General features: G+C 53.0%; 7 protein-coding genes across 7 annotated transcripts; 2 read left to right on the top strand and 5 right to left on the bottom strand.

Moving 5' to 3' along the window:
- Positions 1-3,523: 3,523 nt before the first annotated feature.
- On the bottom strand, positions 3,524-4,366 carry BO86DRAFT_422663 (AAA-ATPase Vps4-associated 1 family protein; the record flags this gene model as incomplete). The annotated part of the gene is made up of 4 exons (XM_025675355.1): positions 3,524-3,638; positions 3,699-3,760; positions 3,870-4,154; positions 4,250-4,366. 4 exons carry the CDS (start codon positions 4,364-4,366, stop codon positions 3,524-3,526), a joined length of 579 nt encoding a protein of 192 aa, XP_025522958.1.
- A 191-nt stretch (positions 4,367-4,557) lies between these two features.
- On the bottom strand, positions 4,558-7,192 carry BO86DRAFT_348125 (nucleoporin NDC1). The gene is made up of 3 exons (XM_025669304.1): positions 6,891-7,192; positions 6,544-6,811; positions 4,558-6,470 (listed from the first exon to the last, which is right to left on the bottom strand). Exons 1-3 carry the CDS (start codon positions 7,021-7,023, stop codon positions 4,886-4,888), a joined length of 1,986 nt encoding a protein of 661 aa, XP_025522957.1. The 5' UTR covers positions 7,024-7,192; the 3' UTR covers positions 4,558-4,885.
- Positions 7,193-7,391: 199 nt separating this feature from the next.
- BO86DRAFT_348120 (SNAP receptor PEP12) lies at positions 7,392-8,873 on the top strand. The gene is made up of 2 exons (XM_025669303.1): positions 7,392-7,831; positions 7,917-8,873. The coding sequence occupies exons 1-2, from the start codon at positions 7,535-7,537 to the stop codon at positions 8,433-8,435; spliced, it is 816 nt and encodes a 271-aa protein (XP_025522956.1). The 5' UTR covers positions 7,392-7,534; the 3' UTR covers positions 8,436-8,873.
- On the bottom strand, positions 8,807-9,679 carry BO86DRAFT_413407 (cytochrome c1 heme lyase CYT2; the record flags this gene model as incomplete). The annotated part of the gene is made up of 1 exon (XM_025674739.1): positions 8,807-9,679. The coding sequence occupies one exon, from the start codon at positions 9,677-9,679 to the stop codon at positions 8,807-8,809; it is 873 nt and encodes a 290-aa protein (XP_025522955.1).
- Positions 9,680-9,945: 266 nt separating this feature from the next.
- mvd1 (diphosphomevalonate decarboxylase MVD1) lies at positions 9,946-11,517 on the top strand. Its single transcript, XM_025676847.1, has 2 exons — positions 9,946-10,113; positions 10,202-11,517. Exons 1-2 carry the CDS (start codon positions 10,043-10,045, stop codon positions 11,343-11,345), a joined length of 1,215 nt encoding a protein of 404 aa, XP_025522954.1. The 5' UTR covers positions 9,946-10,042; the 3' UTR covers positions 11,346-11,517.
- A 109-nt stretch (positions 11,518-11,626) lies between these two features.
- Positions 11,627-16,207, bottom strand: BO86DRAFT_413405 (Elongator subunit IKI3). The gene is made up of 9 exons (XM_025674738.1): positions 14,986-16,207; positions 14,843-14,935; positions 14,234-14,793; positions 14,028-14,181; positions 13,632-13,974; positions 13,338-13,579; positions 13,152-13,285; positions 12,823-13,102; positions 11,627-12,757 (listed from the first exon to the last, which is right to left on the bottom strand). The coding sequence occupies exons 1-9, from the start codon at positions 16,121-16,123 to the stop codon at positions 11,691-11,693; spliced, it is 4,011 nt and encodes a 1,336-aa protein (XP_025522953.1). The 5' UTR covers positions 16,124-16,207; the 3' UTR covers positions 11,627-11,690.
- A 482-nt stretch (positions 16,208-16,689) lies between these two features.
- On the bottom strand, positions 16,690-17,051 carry BO86DRAFT_404055 (cytochrome c oxidase VIIc family protein; the record flags this gene model as incomplete). The annotated part of the gene is made up of 3 exons (XM_025673974.1): positions 16,690-16,715; positions 16,776-16,808; positions 16,874-17,051. 3 exons carry the CDS (start codon positions 17,049-17,051, stop codon positions 16,690-16,692), a joined length of 237 nt encoding a protein of 78 aa, XP_025522952.1.
- Between the last annotated feature and the right edge of the window lie 114 nt (positions 17,052-17,165).

Genomic DNA, 17,165 nt, shown 5'->3' with positions numbered 1-17,165 from the left:
GGCCAGGCAAGAAAAAGGGGAAGGGACATGCGCAGGTTACGCACACGCATACGATATGATAGACCTAAGTCTAGGCTCGATTGATACTGGTCCCGAAAGGTCGCGAGTTTAAAAAGAACGAAAGGACCCTGATGTCGATCCTTTAGCGGGGAGAGGGGAAGCTATGAGACAGTTGTCCTAGCGCCGAGATGACCTCACCGTCTCTAGCTCTTATCTACCAGCCAACCACAGTTATGTATTCGATCGACGCGGCGCCTAAGCCCTTCAACCTTGTCAATCTGATAACGTCCGATCACCGAGCAATTAATCAATCAATCAGTCAATCAATCAACCCGACACCGAGCGCGAAAACCCGCGCAACGCGATGACCTCAAATGCCCATGTAGCCAAGGAGGAGGGGAGTATGGTGACCGAGTCAGGGCTAGAACCCCACATCCTGCGACAAAAAACCCCACGAGGCTGCTCTCCCACTCTTCTAAACCTTTTTAAGGCGAGCCCCACAAAGTTAAGGGCCCTCCACCTCCCAGCGGACAGCCACCAATGATCTGCAGCCAGCGGTCGATCGGGAATAAACCAAGCACCAGGCATGAGTTGTACTCAGTTGTAGCGTTGCACAGGTTCCTGGCGCCTATGGGCTGACTAATCGACTGGGGAGAGCCCTGGTCGACAAAGTTGCTACATGAAATATGGAGTAGTTAGTGTTTACTCGCTATGCTCCAACAATGCGGGAAAGAAGCAAGCATACCAAGAACTTAAAACAAAGATTATTACTTTTGGGGAGGGGAAGGGGAAGGCGAAGGGGGTCGGAACGATCAGGTTGAGACTGGGAGGGGTGAGGCCTGGTAAGGTCTAGGCTGGATCACTAGCTCCGGCACGGGGGCTGTGCAAAAGCTCTCTTACGCAATTGGGGCATGCCAGCCATGGTTGCGGGTGCCTTTTTTTTTTTGTTCTTTTTTTTTTTTTATGCTGGAGATTTGCCAGGTATTCTATGCGGGTAAGGTACGAGCTGGTATGTAAGGTATGTTACAATATATGTGTATTTTTCACTTTGCCCAACCTCACCACTACCAACCCATCCCACAGCGCTTCCCTTCTCAGGCGGCGTAGGGCAGACCGCCGCCCTATCTGGGTGGCAAGGCCACAAAACGTGGGAGACAGAATGTCAGAGAAGGTCCAGAACATTTTTCTTTCAGGGTTGAAGCAGATGCAATTCTATCACTTTAAAGCTCTTCTCCATAGACTATACAGTACTCTGTCAAGTATGTACCGTAAGTGTCTGTGCAGAAGGATCCGCCCTGGCTGGATCTCCAGAGTACAAGACACAAACCAGGCAGAGACTTTATCCAGCCTGTGCACTACCTAAGCTAGTTGTACAGTAAGTAAAGGTCATTCATTTGATGCTGGATATGCAATGCATGATCAAGGCTCGATGATCGAGTCATCCAGGAACCAACGGCTGCGGCCCTCCCGTCTACAGCCTAGTATAGGCACCATATTTAATATCCTATAAAGGAGGTCTTTGCCTACTTTCAATCTAGACATCATTCTCAGCAATAGTATCTTACAGACCATGGCATACACAGACAATATCACAACTGATCCAAGCGGTGTTCGAAAGAAAGTTCGATAGTGAGAAGAGGTGGAGGATGACGTCAGCGCCCCATTCGGTCGTTCAGAGTCTATGCTATAGAGTTGATATATTGCAAAGTGACGATAGTAAGGCATGAATCGCTTAACTATAATTCTCCATACATTATTGACTATTGTTGTAGACGCATAAATTTCGGAAGGAGTATATGTATTGATAGCCATTGCGACTGCCAGTAACCATCTGATTCCCTCAAGGTCCTTGGGATAGACTCCGTATCATGGATTAAATGGGATCTATTCCCCATTCAGACTTGTCCGTAACGGGCCCCGGACTCGGACTCGGGAGCCAAATTGTCCACTTTAACCCTATCTAAGTTAGATGCCATCTTACACTATGTAGTTAATTTGTTCGTCGCTTCTAGTGTACTGTGTATGTGCATGGCAATGTTGATGTGTAGGTATGGAAGGATGTCATCTTTGCAAAAAAGCAATCACAATCATTATTGATGAATCTCCAGCTCACCCCCCTCTCTGCCTGCCAGCAAAAATCGGAAGTGAAGAAAAGATGCAGGAGAAAGCGAGGGGACTCCGCAGCACTAAACCCAACCGGCGACTAGAGCGAGGAAACTAAGCAGCACTGCCTCACAAGGAGACCCACTGCTTTGCTTGACAAAATCTCTTGGCTCTTTTTCGTTTCCCACTGTGTCATCCTGCCAGACACACGGATATGACTCTTATCTCCGGGTTAAGTCGTCTTTTTCTTCCTTTGGGGATTGGATCAGACGGATTCGTCTTGGAATGGAGTAATCATTTCCTCTCTTACATTAGTCTCCGCAGCGTGTCTGGGCTAGGCCGTTGGTCACAGAGACGATGGAAGTGAGAGGAGAGGGGAGGGGCTCCGGGCGGAATAGATTCGTACTCTATGCAAATATCATCACTTACCAACCCTGGATAGGGGATGATTGACGACGCTTGGTGGAAAAGAACCCGATGATTGGGAAGTTTGTACACGCGGGGGAGACCTGTTAAATTAAGATGAGGGCATTTTTTCCAGACTCCGTAGATTAATTGCCACTGGATGGGTCGGTTCCCCGCTCTTTCAGTCTCTGCTACCGGGAAGTCCTGTCGCATCCATTGGATCAGACGAGGTTGCACTCCATTGTACTGTACTTTGCTATCGGTGATTTGGTACTAGTAAGCAGTAAACGAAGGGATGTGTGCGACTCTGTGTGTAAGGCTGGCTGGTGGTGTGTTGGGTAGGAAATGCCGACGGGGGGACGGCGGCCGTTCCCTGCCTTATGCCTTATGCCTGAAGGAAGGATGGGTTTTCTATTTCTAGAAGCCGCTTAAGGCTGAGATGTGGCCATGTTGCCTTGTAGCTACTTCGTAGCTCAGTCCAAGCTTCTTGCGACAGGGTGTGTGGTATATGCAGGCCAGACGCACTGCAAGTGAGGTTAGTTACCGTATCTGTCTTGACATGTTCATGTGGCAGATCGAGACTAAGGGTCCGCGTCCCATCCTTTGCACTCGTGACAAAGTGATCCGGGTGGTCTTGTTGGAAATCTGACTGGATGAGGTGATGGGAAGCAAAGATCCCAGGGCTGTGCTATCCGCGGGTGTCCGTCTTGCTTCCTCGCACATGTCTTGGATGATGACTGAGATTCTTCATGAACAGGGCAATGGACCCCTGGCCTCTGGTGTTAGGACCATAGAGAGGTGTCGCTCCAGAAGACATATTCGTACGAATACGAAGTTGTCTTAGACAATACCCAAGAACCCAGGCTATACTGGTCACGCATCATGATAAGACATGCAACAGTAAGCACCGCGCGGCCAGGCTCACTAGAAGGAGTCGTGCGCACACTCTGTCCTGAACCTTCTCAAGGAACATCAGCCCAATCCAAGGGCAAGTGCACGTTCACCCAACACAAATTCAAATACCACCAGACGGGACGGATGGAAAGAACGAGGGATCCTGCAGCCGTTGCCGGTTGCGCCTCGCAACTTCAGCGTTGCGCACTCTGTCGATCCGCATCTGGTAGAAGTTCCTATCCCACCATTTGATCAGTATCAAGATACCTGAACAGGAAACAAACAAAAATCCGTACTTGTGCAGCGCAAAGATCCGCGGCGAGTCATCCGTGCTCGGCGTCGTGGTATCCCCGGATTTCTTGATCGCATCAATCTGCAGCGCATTATCAATCAGCCAGCCCATCCAGCCTCCCAGTTGGTCATCGTTCTTTCCCTCCATCTCACACTCAAAGACCCGTAACACCTACCTTGTCATCGCGCTCTTTCTCGGCGGCCTTATCGTCCTTGCCTTCTCCATCCTTCTCCTTCGAGTCCTTGTCCTTGTCTTTCTCCTTTTCCTTTTCCTTCTCCTTCTCCTTGTCCCCACTCTTCTTCGCTTTCCGCGCCTGCCTCTCCTCGTACTCCTTCTTCACCTTCTCAATCTCTTTGGCCATCGCATCGCGCTTCGCTTTCGCCTCAACCTCCGCCGCATCGATGATAGGGGAGCAGAAGTTCCGGTCGGTGAGGTGGGAGGGGCAGGCGTAGAAGAAATCCTGCGAGGGGAGTCGTTCAATCGTTAGCACGGCGAATAGAGATCGATGTGTGGGGTCTTCGAGTCTTTTATGGCAGACATCCAGAAATGGCTTACCTTGTTGTCAGGAGTGATCAGGACCGAGGTCGAGGGTTTGTAGCAGATGTAGCATGATTTAGCAGAGGTGTCGGCTACGCGACGGAGGTGGTAGGTATTTTGAAATGGCGAGGCCATTGTCTCTGTAAGAATTTAGGGGAAGATCAGAGTAAAAAAGGAAAGGACTAAGGAATATCGGTGGTTGACTGCGTCCTGGGCGCATGGGGGTAGGATGAAAATACGGAAGTTGGAGCTTTGCGTGGGGAAGGGACAAGTGAGATAGTTTGGGTGCGGAGAAAATAGTCCACTCTTGGTGATGTCATGTGACAAGTATACAATACATGTTGCCCTCTCGAATTCTGGAATACAGTGATATCCACTGATAACTACCTGCCCAACTAACGCCAGAGCAATGCATACATAACAGTCAGGACTGACTCTAGGTCTAAGCCTTAACTTTTCAAAGAGAACAATATCCCCTTTCCTAGAACATTGGATATAGGGTAAAAAAGGGAAACGATCAAGAAGCTCATCTTCGGGAAATCAGAAGAGTCGAAAACAGGAGAACCAAGTTTACCTTGGAAGTTCATCACACCACAATATCTTCCATCATCGAAAATCTGCAAGTGGAAGACTGTTTGCGGAGGAAGTGGTAATTTACAGACACTCATCAACCACGCCAGCGGCCTCCTCGGCTAGCCGGAGGTCTTTAGCATCCAAATCCATCACGGTAAAATATTTGTTGAACGCGGACAGGATGTCTTTCAGAGAGTGTTTAAGTGTCGTGAGGACTAGATCCACATCAGGAACCCGACGAGCCTGAGCCTGCGCCTCCGGATTGCTGGAAGGTGGGAAATCGACATCCGTCCAGTGCGCGTCCAGACCGCCGTTGATGAACGGCTCTAGGGTTTGGATGGTTTCGGTGAACAGACGGATGATGGCAGGAACGTCAGCTTGGACTTTGCCGTAGGAATCCTCTTCGAGACTCTTGATGGTGAGGCCAGTAAGAGAGTCGATGGAGTGGACAATGGAGCCTATATTGGCGTGGGGGGTGCCAAGGACGATACCGGACAAGCGACGGGCGTAAGTGTGTTGAAATTGGCGGCCAACCGGGGTGCGAAGGGCTTGTGCCATGAGAGGGTGCAAGTCTTCGGGCTTACATGTGATCAAGGGGCCGGTGAAGCGCTCGAGGAGTTCCTTGTAAGTAGCAAGGAGCTTCTGCTTGTGTTCCGGACTGAGCATGGCAGATAGTGCCCGGTCCAGGACATCAAGAGCTTTGGCGCGGGCGGTGGGAGTCCAGTCGGGGTTGCTTCCGAATGATTTAATGGTCTCATTCAAAGCCTCCTGGTGAGAAGTGGTCTTGGGGACGGGGGCGAAGATGTCAACCTCACTTGGCGCCTTTAGCGGGTTTGTGAGTCGAGGGAGAGTGCGAAGGATGAGTTCATCTTTGGGAGGTAGGCCAGTGTCGATAGCGGAAAGTGCCTTTTTCTTTTCCCTATTCTCCCGATCTTCCTTCTCATCAACCTTTGGTTTGACCCGGGTCGCGACACCCTTGACCACTTCTGTGGCCGCGGCGAAAATTTGAGCCCAGGCTGCCCCTTCTTCACGGTCAATATCATTGAAGATTGCTTTGCGACGATCAGGAAACTGCTGGCTGATTAAAAGTAGTTCCCAGAATGCGAAGGCTCGAACCGTCTCCTTCTTCGCTTTGAGGCCGCTAAGCAAGCTGCCGTTGGGGTCTTTAGCATCGGCTGTCAAAGGCTGGCCGCGCTTGAGGGGCTCTTTGCTTAAAAATATGGAAAAGAAAAGGTTGGCGCTCTGCCAACAAATCATCAGAAGTGCTCCTGAGACCATTGACCTGACAATGATTCCCAGGGTGATCGGTGGAAGAAAGCCCGGCGGATGAGCGGCGGACCTGGGGATGTCCCAGACGAGTTTGGCAAAATACAAGGTGGTACTCCACGCAGAACGACGGAGGAAAATGGAGTACGCCAGAGGGCAAACTAAAGCAGCCAACAAACTCCTCTTGATTCCGCCAACAATGGATGGTAGGAATTCAGCCTGGATGCGTTTGGCAGTGGACTGAACCGTACTTTTGTCCTTCTCAGACCGTTTGGCGACTGGGATAGGGATTTGGTCATAATCACAGTACAGATGAAAAACTGACTGCACGACTGCAAGCATGAGGTGATAGGTGTAGAGGTAAATAGCCCGTTCATTAAGACTTGCGCGCTCATGGGGTCTGGCATCATTTTTCTTTCTTTAGCTGGGGTTCCACTACGCTCAAAGTAATTCAGCCTCGGGTGAGCACATACCTGGCTCGGTTCACCCATTCCAAGTGCGCACTAAGCGGCGAAGACCATCTGTAAATCTCATTGAACCACCACGCTGAGAACATGTACCATCCGAAAGTCTGGAAAGCATCGAACGGGATAAGTTGCTTGAGAGTACTGATTGACGAGGCGGTCGTCCTTGCGCCAAGGTGCATCTGACCAACACGCAGAACAAAGATGACAAGGCTGCAGAGGGAGAGTAAAACTGTTCGAATGCCACATGATCCAATTGGGAACCATGACCAGAAGACTAGTGGGATGTCGCAAGTGGTTAGCAATCGCCGTGATTTCGTCTTGCGAGCTGCTCCATCCATCGTGGTTGTACTTACATGATGATTTTTCACCAAGGATAAATGCAACAATATAACAGACTAATAGCGCCAGCGCAGAAGCATGAACAAATCTTCTGTGCAGGGCCGAGGTCAATATGCGCCGATAAGGGCGAGGCCGTGCAGCAGCCATGATGAGGGTTGGGATCTAAGTGTGATGGGATGATCTCTCGGTAGAGAAGGATGAATCAAGTTCACCGCATGATAAGAGTAGCTGCACAATGGGTAGCAAGCACGCTTTGGAATAATTGAAGCTCCAAGCGTATTGAAATGGAGCTCAGTCGAGGGAAAGCGGGCAGCGGATGCGACGACAAAATGAAGCTTTTCGAACAAAGCACCAAAACACACCCACCAGCCACATCCGCCGTATCAGGTGACCGGGCAACACGTCGAGTCCGTGCGTCAGGTGATGGCGGCCTGCAAAGCCGGGTGTCCAAACCCAGGCAACAACGCCATCGGCCCGCTTTCCCCCCTGCTACCGACGTATGCCCTGCGCTGTACGGAGCCTAGACTAGTGTACTGTACATGTGCCCGCTTGCATCAGCCGGAGTCAGGCTGATCTCAACTACTGCTCTACCCAGTAAATTCCCAGTCCTTCCTGCTTCCAACTGTCTAGCCACCCAGGGACACTTTCTCGCCCAGCCATGTCTTTCGATCGCTTAGATTCGCTAGAGTCGCAGCCTACGACTCTGCGCCGCGCAGATGACCCACACTATCGTGATGACCCTGAGTTTGACCGCTTGACTGAGAGTCTCTCCAACCGCCTCTTTACCCTCACCTCAAACATCACTCGTTTATCAGACCAGATCGCTCTTCTGGGTACGCGTCGAGACACCGAGCGGGTGCGCGAACGGGTTCACAACCTATTGGAGCAGACCCGTGTGGGTTTTAAGGATGTAGGGGAGGGGATCAAGAAAGTAACTACGTGGGAAGACGTCAATGTATGTTGTGTTCCATCTGCGCTGTCCGCGCTATCGCTGGGCTCATTCCCCTATAACGTGAGCGTCGCTGACATCTACCCACCAGCCTTCTCAAAAATGGACCCAGCAGAAGCTCTCTTCCGAATTTAGAGCTACATTGGAGGAATTCCAGACCGTCCAGCGTCGTGCCCTGGAGAAGCAGCGAGCGTCTGCAGTGGCTGCTCGCACAGCCGTGGAAGACGGCGAGCATGCGGCCGAAGATGGCTTCCAGCAACAGCAAGAGCAGCTTCTCGAACAACAACCTCGACTGGCGAACCAAGACGAAGTGGACTTCCAGGAGTCTTTGATCATCGAGCGGGAGGCGGAAATCCGCAATATTGAGCAGAGCGTCGGCGAGCTGAATGAGCTCTTCCGCGATGTCGCTCACATCGTCCATGAGCAAGGAGGCCAGCTCGATATCATCAGTGAAAATGTTGAAAGAGTCGGAGATGACACTCGCGGTGCCAATGTGGAGCTGCGAAGCGCCAGCAGGTACCAGAAGAATGCGCGGAACAAGGCCTGCTGTCTTCTGGTCATTTTGGCCGTGATCTTGCTGATCATTGTCCTTGCCGTGGTGCTGGGGTGATTTTCGCCGGCTCCCGAGGCCCACCTCTAGTCTGCAACATCGCTGGTTGATCCAGCGTGGTTCGCAGCGTTCCCTCTCTTTTGATGATATCCTTCCCATGTACGTTTTATTTGTATGCGTATGTTTCCACTCGTTTTGCAGGCGCTTGTCGTCTTCACTCATGACTCTCTTAATGAATGACCGGCGCATATGGAGCAGAGGATGTTTATCTATCTACAACGTTCGTACTGTCTTTCTATGCTTGATATCATACATAGCTTCTGTTATACATGGATTGTACACTGAAATGAATTTACCCAAGAGACCCGAAACTCCTTGTGTTCGCCTGTACACGTGCACCATAAATCAATGAGCAGAATGCGATGGACTGCCTACAGTCCCGCGAACTTGCTGAACCGCATACGGCAGCCCTCCCAGGTGTTCATCTTAGGCCGGACGTCCAGGTAGAAGCTCAATTTACCCGGACCAGCATTGGCGGCCAATCCAGCGCCGGTGGCCCCTCCCGATGTCTTGCCTTGGTAGAAGTCGATAACGTACTCAACTCTTTCTCCACCACACCTTTCCACAACCCAATCGTGTCGATCAAATGGTAGCTGGTAGCCCATCAGGTTGTTGATTCGCGCCCGAGGGCTCAGGAATTGAGGGTCAACACCCAAGCCGCGGAATGAGTACAGTTTGGGGCCACCACATTTCTTGCTGCCGGGGTCACTGCTGGGAGCTCGACTCTCCCATTCCAGAATCTGCTGCCATGCGCGCTCGTTGACGGCGTTATGGATGGGAATAATGGACGCGACAGTGGTGGCCAGTTCAGAAGCCGATTCTGTGGAAGAAGGTGTGTTGCCCTTGCGCATCAGCGCCTCGAAGAACTGTCGCTCGGACGGATAGATCCAATTGCCAGTGTTGGGGTCGTGGCCTGTCTCAGCCTCGTCGTTCGATGGCGCGCCATGCGATGCACTCGGGGAAGAGTATGGTGATGGCGGAGCGTTGGGTGATGCGGGAGATGACGATTGGGATTGGGGTTCGATGGCTCGTGGGATGCTGCTTACTTCACGATCGGTGGATAGTGGGCGTTGCATCTTCGCCTTTGATCGACTCTCTTCTGAAGGCATTGGGTGAGGAGGAGGAGCAGCTCCTCCGGATGCCTTGTGTTGTTGTAGCCATGCCTCGCGAGTTTTGTGGTCAACAGGGCATACTCCGGCTGCCGTGGCAGGCTCGGGGGCGGGCGTACTGGCACCAGCACCCATGAGTATAAGGTGTCTATATAGTGGGATGGGAGAAAATGGGGATCGAGGGCTGAAAGGGTCGGTGATGGGAGTACACCGTGCTGGAAGCGTCTGGCGAATGAGAAGTATGAAGATAGAAATCAAGAACTGGAACCTGGAACTTGAAGGGAAGCGGACAACTCCGAACAGGCGGAGAAAAAATGGCCGCTCACCGCCTTGAGTCCCGGGGATCAAAACAGCCCCTCTCTTTGCCCAACTGGGAAATCCATTTATTCCCCTCCCCCTCTCGTTGGTCTGGCCGTCTCTTTCTTCAATCACCTCCATCTGCTGCTTTACATCGCCAGTTCAATACCAATAAAGCAACTTGCTGAAGATTAATCAATCATGGCTGCTTCCGCTGATAGTCCCGTCTACCGGGCCACCACGACGGCCCCCGTCAACATCGCTGTCATCAAGTATGTTGCTACTATGCGTCCCACCCCCTATTGCGGTCCATCACGAACCACATTGATTAACCCCGGAAACTGACAAGAACTCTGCAAGATACTGGGGCAAGCGTGATGCTGTGCTCAACTTGCCTACCAACTCCTCTCTCTCCGTCACCCTCTCCCAACGCTCATTGCGCACCCTGACCACCGCCTCCTGCTCGGCCATCTACCCCGCCCAAGACGAGCTGATCCTCAACGGCAAGCCCCAGGATATCCAGTCATCCAAGCGCACCCTTGCCTGTCTCTCCAGCCTGCGCGCTCACCGCAAGGAGGTCGAAGCCGCCGACTCCTCCCTCCCGAAGCTCTCTGCCCTCCCTCTCCGCATCGTCTCCGAGAACAACTTCCCCACCGCTGCCGGACTCGCCAGCTCGGCTGCTGGCTTCGCTGCCCTTGTTCGCGCCGTGGCCGACCTCTACCAACTCCCACAATCTCCCCGGGACCTCAGTCGCATTGCCCGTCAGGGCTCCGGCTCCGCTTGTCGGTCTCTGATGGGCGGCTACGTCGCCTGGCGCGCCGGCACCCTCGAGGATGGCAGCGACAGTCTGGCTGAGGAGGTTGCACCCGCCGCTCACTGGCCCGAGATGCGCGCCATCGTCCTGGTCGTCAGCGCCGAAAAGAAGGATGTCCCCAGCACGGAGGGTATGCAGACGACCGTCGCGACGTCGAACCTGTTCGCGACGCGGGCGAACACCGTCGTCCCCGAGCGCATGGCCGCGATCGAGACCGCCATCCAGAACCGGGACTTCCCTGCCTTTGCCGAGATCACCATGCGGGACTCCAACGGGTTCCACGCCACCTGCCTGGACTCGTGGCCTCCGATCTTCTACATGAACGATGTCTCGCGGGCCGCCGTGCGTCTCGTCCACGACATCAACCGGGCCGTCGGCCGCACGGTCTGTGCCTACACCTTCGATGCCGGCCCGAACGCTGTTATCTACTACCTCGAGAAGGAGACCGAGCTCGTGGCTGGCACGATCAAGGCCATTCTCGGTACCAAGGCCGATGGCTGGGAAGGCCCCTTCTACGAGCCCATGAAGCATCTCAGCGCCCCTGGTGTTTCCCTGGACAAGGTGGACTCCCGGGTCGTGGACGTACTCCAGGATGGCGTCAGTCGCGTCATCCTCACTGGCGTCGGCGAGGGACCCGTCAGCGTGACCGATCACCTTGTCAGCGAGAAGGGCGATGTCCTCTCCCACTAAGGCGCTCTCATGCCGAACTCAAAGCCCCGCGGGCATCGACTTATCACACCGCGGATTGCCTTGAGATGAAAAGATACCCAAACCGGTCCCTCCTTTGTTTGTTTCTAATGGAGGGATTGAATTCTATATCCAGAGAGCATATATTCTCGTCTTTTACGAAGCATATTACAACATTAATAATCATTTTGACATTTCAATCGAATGGCTCACCATCCCCAAAGGAATCTATGCTTTTTTGTAACCTTTTCCAAAACCATAGTCATAAAAAAGAAGTAAAGACAGACAGACCACCAAGCAGGCTTCCAGGTACACGGACCAGCATGCCTTACCGAGAAAAGTTTCGTTCTAATTGAGCAAAGCCGACAACTTCAGCTCCTTGACAGCAGGCACCTCCTTGCCCTTGCCCACATTGGCAGTGGCAGTCACACTGTCCCAGAAGACGCTCTGCCCGCCGCCGCCCATCCCCAAGGGCTCTTCGCCATTGCCAAACCCGCCGAGATCCGCATTCTCGAGCTCCCCATCTGCCTCCCCCTTGGGCCTGTCGGTCGCGGCCACCAGAGCGCCAAACACCTCCTCGCGACTTTCCGTGCACAGCTTCAGCACCTCCTGCATGGCCTTCTCGATGGCGGCGGCGCGCTCGCGCATGGCGCGGCGCAGCAGCGCATCGACGAGGGCCTCGACCTCGCCGACGGTGGAGTTGGCGCGCTCCAGGAGCCGCCGCACGCTGTTGACGAGGTACTCCTCCTCGTAGACGGTGCCCTTCTTGCCGCGGGCGCGCTTGCGCTCCTCCTTGCGCCGGGTCTTGGACGTGTGACGCGACGAGGTCGTCTTGCCGGTCTTGCCCGTGTTGCCCGTGTAGCGGGTGAACATGGAGCGGCCGGCCAGCGTGGACGCGTCCGTCGGCGCCAGGGAGACGTTGTCAGGGATGTCGACATTGCCATCCCCGCCGCCGCCCAGGGTGGGGTCGCCGCCGAAGTAGGCCAGCGGGTCCGTGGCGCGGCGGACGCGCAGTTCGCGGATCCGAGGCACCTGCGCGTTAAGCTGCGAGCGGAAGTCGGCCAGCAGGTCGGTCATGGCGCCCATGGCGTCCGAGAGCCCGCCGTCGACGATCTCCGGGATCAGCGCCTGCTGGCCGTGCAAGGCCAAAAGGCGCGTCGCCTCGGAGAACTTCGACCCGCGGCAGAGGAGGCGCGCCGCCGTAGGGATGTCGCGGAGGTGGTCGGCGTGGATCTGCGCCGCGGCAACGTAGTCCTTCATCTCTTCGGTGAGGGTGGCGGCCAGGCTGCTGGCGTGCGTGGCGAGTTCCTCGGCGGGGAGGGGCACCATCGTGGCGCAGTAGATGGACTCGCGCCAGAGGTGGGCCAGGTGGTAGCATTTGTATGCATCGGTGTAGAGCGAGAGGGATTCGTAGGCTGGTGAGGGGAGTTCGGTTAAATTCAGGAAAAGGGTCTGGGCTTGAGGGGTTTGTTTCACGTACCAATCCCTGCTTCCTTGTACTTGGACTGATCGAACAGGTGGTCAGCGTAGAGGTGACTCATGTCACGTAGTTGCTCGGCCTGGTATCTGTACAGATCGATGGCATCCTTATAGAGCGTGTGCTTGATGGCATAGGCACGGAGCTCGTCATGAGCGTTCAGTGCATGGAGGTGTTTCAGGGCTTTAGAAGTGCGTCCTAAGTAGTTATCGATCTCGAATTGGCGTCGGAGTTCGGGCATCTGTTGCAGCTTCCTCAGGAACGGAAGATACTCGCGGGGATCCTGCGTGCTGTTAGCTTATATCGTCATGAAGAGAATCCGGGGCACCGACTCTCTGGGCTTGTTGGGCAACAAGTAGGGTGAGTTCGAGGTCATAGAGGCCCAGTGCATTGTCGTACAGACGGTTGGCATCTGTCAAGAAGCACATATGCTCTACCGCGTCGTCGGCTTGTTCGGAACTTTCCTCTGCTATGTCGTCAGTATTTGCTCCAACAAGTGAGAAGAGCATTTTCCATACCTCTCAACCGCGCAACCAGCTGAAGACCGGCCTCGAGGTCAGGCGGAGACTTGCAGACGTGAGCAGTAATCAAATTGTGCAGGTTGGTATCCAATCGCTTTTCAAGAGTGGTCAGGAAAGCATCGCAAATCCGGTTAACTTTACTGCTCTTGCTAGAGGGAGCGGATAGAGCAGCAAGGGCGGGGTCTTCGGCCTTCTTCTTTAGCGTGTCTTTGTACAGCGTCTGCGACACATCCTCCTCACTAGACTAATTATTAATCGTATGCTTCGCGAAGTGACGTAGGGTTTCCATACCTCAAACGAGAGATAAACTCGTCGATAAAGTCGATTCTCTTGACCTGGTCAACGAAAAGTTGGATGCTCTCCATGAACTGCTCGGGTGCATAGTCATGAATGATGTTCATGTCCACCATTTGACTACGACAGGTCAGGAACGCTGCACGATAATTCTTGCGGTCAATGAACGACCGGATGCCGGCAAGCACGAGGGCCCGAGGGTATATGGTTTCGATGTTGCCGCGAGGCATCTGTAAAATGACAGCGAATGTCGAAGGCATAACCGTGACCAACCGTCCTCCGCGCTCGATGCTTCTGCAGCGTTCGTCCGTTTCCGGGGTATCAGGAGGTACATCCATTTCTAAGACATGGGCGTTAGTCATCGTATGGTGGGGATAAAGAGGGCTTTCAAACCTTCTGCTCTCCTCAGGTGGACGAATTTAATCAAGTGTAAGGAAGTGGTGAAGATGATATGAGCTTGTGTGAGAAGGAAGGAAGTGCAGTTCTTGGCAAGAAGGGTTTTGTTGGCATACAAAGCCCCCGACTTGGTCAGAGAGATAAGAAGAGTCTTGTAGAATATTAGTTATCAGGGATACATAGGATCTAAATGGTGGGTATACCTCATCTTCAGAGATCTGCACAGCTTGCGCCCAGTACGTCTCCGCAGAGGGACTTTGGCTCCATGGCATAACTTCGAACTGGTTTGGGGAGGGCATTGAGATGTAGGAGTAGGTGATCGGTTGGGTTGGTCCTAGAATGTGAGAGAACCAGAGCGATTCATGCCCGAGAGATGCGAACATTGACATGATTTGTTCCGAGTCAGCTGCTTGGTAGGCAACCTTAGTCTCCCGGGTCTCAAGCGTAGTCCGCTCTATGCAGGTGTTATTAGGCACACTGCTCTTGAGCACGAAGACTTCAGTCTCATTGATGAAAGCAATCTGGCGAGGTCGACTGTTCGGTGCATCTGAAAGTGGATAGCTGGACTCAAGTATGGGGACAGGGACTGGTCTAGTCTTGAGGGCCCAGATAAAGACAGAGAACCGATCGTTCTCGAGGATAGCAATGCGCGTTCCTGACTTGCTGAATGCCACGTCAATGATGTTCGAATCAAGTGTCAATTCATTGTGGGCCATAGGGGGCGGAACACCGGCCAGCCTCAAGGGAGTCAGCTTCAAGATTTCTGTCGTATGTCAGCAGCTTGAAGTCATAAATGCAGGGCAAGCACATACTCCCGTCTACAACACCGACGGCACCAACATCAGCCGGGCTTGTAGTGGAGCCATGGGCGACGTCAAACACAAACTCCACGTCCAACATTGATTCTACGCGGTGATTAGCATATGGTCATCCACGAGTGGGGGGCGTATCATACCAGAAGCGCCAGCAAAGAACCGCAAGGCCTTTTCTTGATGCCACGTGAAGGTGAAAGGACTGGCGTAACCGGAGTTACTAACGATAGGGATCTCCTGCTTCAAGTAGTAGTGGTAATTGCCCATTGTCCAGAATTGAACACGATCTCTGAGCTGAACAGCGAGAACAGTGGAGTCGACGTTCCAGCTCAGAGAGATATCCGAAGCCCATGCCGAGCGCTCTTCCTCTGTAAGACGGAGAGTGAACTCGCCGTGGCGCAAGCCGTTTCTCTCAAAGAACACCACATCGATTCTATCATCGCGTCTCTGGATGCCGGCGATAAGGTTACCATATGGCCTCCAGCTAAGGGCACCTTCCAGGCCATCGACTGGCTCACTGATACTATCTAAAGCACCCTCCCGTGAGTAGACCCGAATCGCGCGGCGTACGCCAGCCTCAACACTGTTCACAGCGACATAAGCACCATCTCCGCGCCAAGTGATGGTGGTTCTTCCGTCATCAGTGGCGCTCAACTTGCCTTCGTCCACTTTCTCTGGGATGGTAGGATCACGGAGAGCCTTGGCCCGTTTACCCTGGAATTGAGTCTCGCGCTTGCCCCAGCCCACGGAGACATGCTGGGAAGCTTTGAGATCTTCTTGTGTCAAGGTGATCTCGGCAACATTTTCAAACTCTCTAGTCATGTACAGGAAAGTGTTGGCTCGAGTAGTCAAGGCCAGAAGCTCCTCGTCAGGCGACCAAGCGGCGGCTGTGATACCAACATCAACCGAGCCGACAATCTCAATCTTGTCCTCGCCGGGGAGAGGCTCTTCGCGCACGATGACAATATCACCACCTTCCAGAACCAGGCAGGCAGTCAGGTTGTCTGCGAAGTAGTGGAGGGACAGTACGCGATCGCATTCCAGCTCGGGAAGCGGGCATGGCGCATCCCAGGATGCGATGCACTCGAATACATCGGCTCCGACAGGATCTGAGAAATGGGCGTCATGACGCTTCCTCCGCAGCTCGATAACTGCGTTATTTGCTGTAGGACCAAAGGTACAAACGACGGCGTCAGAAGCAGTATCCCAAGCTGTCGCTGTTAGAGGGAGCTCGTTCTGCAGTTGCACCTCAGCGAGGCGCACGGTTTTAAGGTTGCGCATCTTCGGAATAGCAAATCTTCTACCCCGCCGCCATTAATCGACGGCCGCTTGAAGATATTGATGATTCTTTTTGTTGCAAAAAAAAAAAAAAAAGACAAAAAAGAACAACCGACTGGAAATGAAAGAGTTTCAGACGGCCGTCATAGAATCTAGATCTAGACTAGACCAGAGAAAGAATGGTGTTCTGTTTCTGTTCTTGCGTTTGGGCGGCGGAGCGGTAGCGGCCACACCAATGAATCTCGACGATTTAATTTTCCCTTCCTAGACGGATTTCGACCAATGACTTCATCCATATTCTAATAAGGTATCAATCAGACAATCCACCGCCGGCACTGCACCAACAACCATGATGCCTCTTGCAATACTGGAGGCCCATAATCTAAGCAATTCTCTACGTGAAATTATGTAATTAATCCCAGAATTATAATTCTGAATCAAAACCGTGCTCAATTTCTCAACTTTATACACATTTCCGAAAACATCCGATCTAGGATACACACTCGACCGATCCCCCGAATCCCACCAGTTTCCGTTGCGCGTGCAGATTACACAGCACGATAGGGCGCTTAGCGGGTCTTGTAGGTCTGCCAAACTGTAGTAAGAGTTAGACGATTGCTGAAAGGACGTGCTTGTGGAGCAATGGGTGACATACCAGCAATACCGAAGGGAGCACCGAAGCCGGTGACTATTGAATGGAGTTAGTGAAATTGAACAATGAAAGTCGTTCTTATTCGGCGACAGGGGACTAACTCATGAAAGCCCAGTATCTCCAGAAGAAGTACTTGGTGAGGGGGTTGAAGGGAAGGTTGGAACGGGGACCCTCAGCGTAGTGGTAGGGGCTGCCGAGCTGGGCACGGGTGGTGGAAAAGCCACGACGGGCGACGAAGGAGGTGGCCATTCTGGCGCGGAGAGCGGAGGCGGCGTACATCTTTAGCAGTATTAGAGTCAGTTGTTCAAATGGCCACCAGAATTGTAGGCAATTACGCACTTTGAAAGAAATGGTAGAGCACGAGTGTCAGGGCAATCTTACTGGAATCATTCA

Source organism: Aspergillus japonicus, assembly GCF_003184785.1.
Source record: "Aspergillus japonicus CBS 114.51 unplaced genomic scaffold BO86scaffold_81, whole genome shotgun sequence".
Lineage (NCBI taxonomy): Eukaryota > Fungi > Ascomycota > Eurotiomycetes > Eurotiales > Aspergillaceae > Aspergillus > Aspergillus japonicus.
Note: the sequence above shows the minus strand (reverse complement) of the source record. Positions and strands in the feature narration are given on the sequence as shown.

Excerpts from the sequence above, each read along its gene's own strand:
- BO86DRAFT_348125 (XM_025669304.1), bottom strand. The coding sequence starts at position 7,023 with ATGGCTGCTGCACGGCCTCGCCCTTATCGGCGCATATTGACCTCGGCC. Across the intron at positions 6,812-6,890 it reads CCTTGGTGAAAAATCATCAT|TCTTCTGGTCATGGTTCCCA; the intron begins GTAAGTACAACC and ends ACATCCCACTAG. Across the intron at positions 6,471-6,543 it reads GAATGGGTGAACCGAGCCAG|ACCCCATGAGCGCGCAAGTC; the intron begins GTATGTGCTCAC and ends AAATGATGCCAG.
- BO86DRAFT_413405 (XM_025674738.1), bottom strand. The coding sequence starts at position 16,123 with ATGCGCAACCTTAAAACCGTGCGCCTCGCTGAGGTGCAACTGCAGAAC. Across the intron at positions 13,975-14,027 it reads CCACCTGAGGAGAGCAGAAG|AAATGGATGTACCTCCTGAT; the intron begins GTTTGAAAGCCC and ends CCCATGTCTTAG. Across the intron at positions 13,580-13,631 it reads GAGTTTATCTCTCGTTTGAG|TGAGGAGGATGTGTCGCAGA; the intron begins GTATGGAAACCC and ends TAATTAGTCTAG.
- BO86DRAFT_348120 (XM_025669303.1), top strand. The coding sequence starts at position 7,535 with ATGTCTTTCGATCGCTTAGATTCGCTAGAGTCGCAGCCTACGACTCTG. Across the intron at positions 7,832-7,916 it reads CTACGTGGGAAGACGTCAAT|CCTTCTCAAAAATGGACCCA; the intron begins GTATGTTGTGTT and ends TCTACCCACCAG.
- mvd1 (XM_025676847.1), top strand. The coding sequence starts at position 10,043 with ATGGCTGCTTCCGCTGATAGTCCCGTCTACCGGGCCACCACGACGGCC. Across the intron at positions 10,114-10,201 it reads GTCAACATCGCTGTCATCAA|ATACTGGGGCAAGCGTGATG; the intron begins GTATGTTGCTAC and ends GAACTCTGCAAG.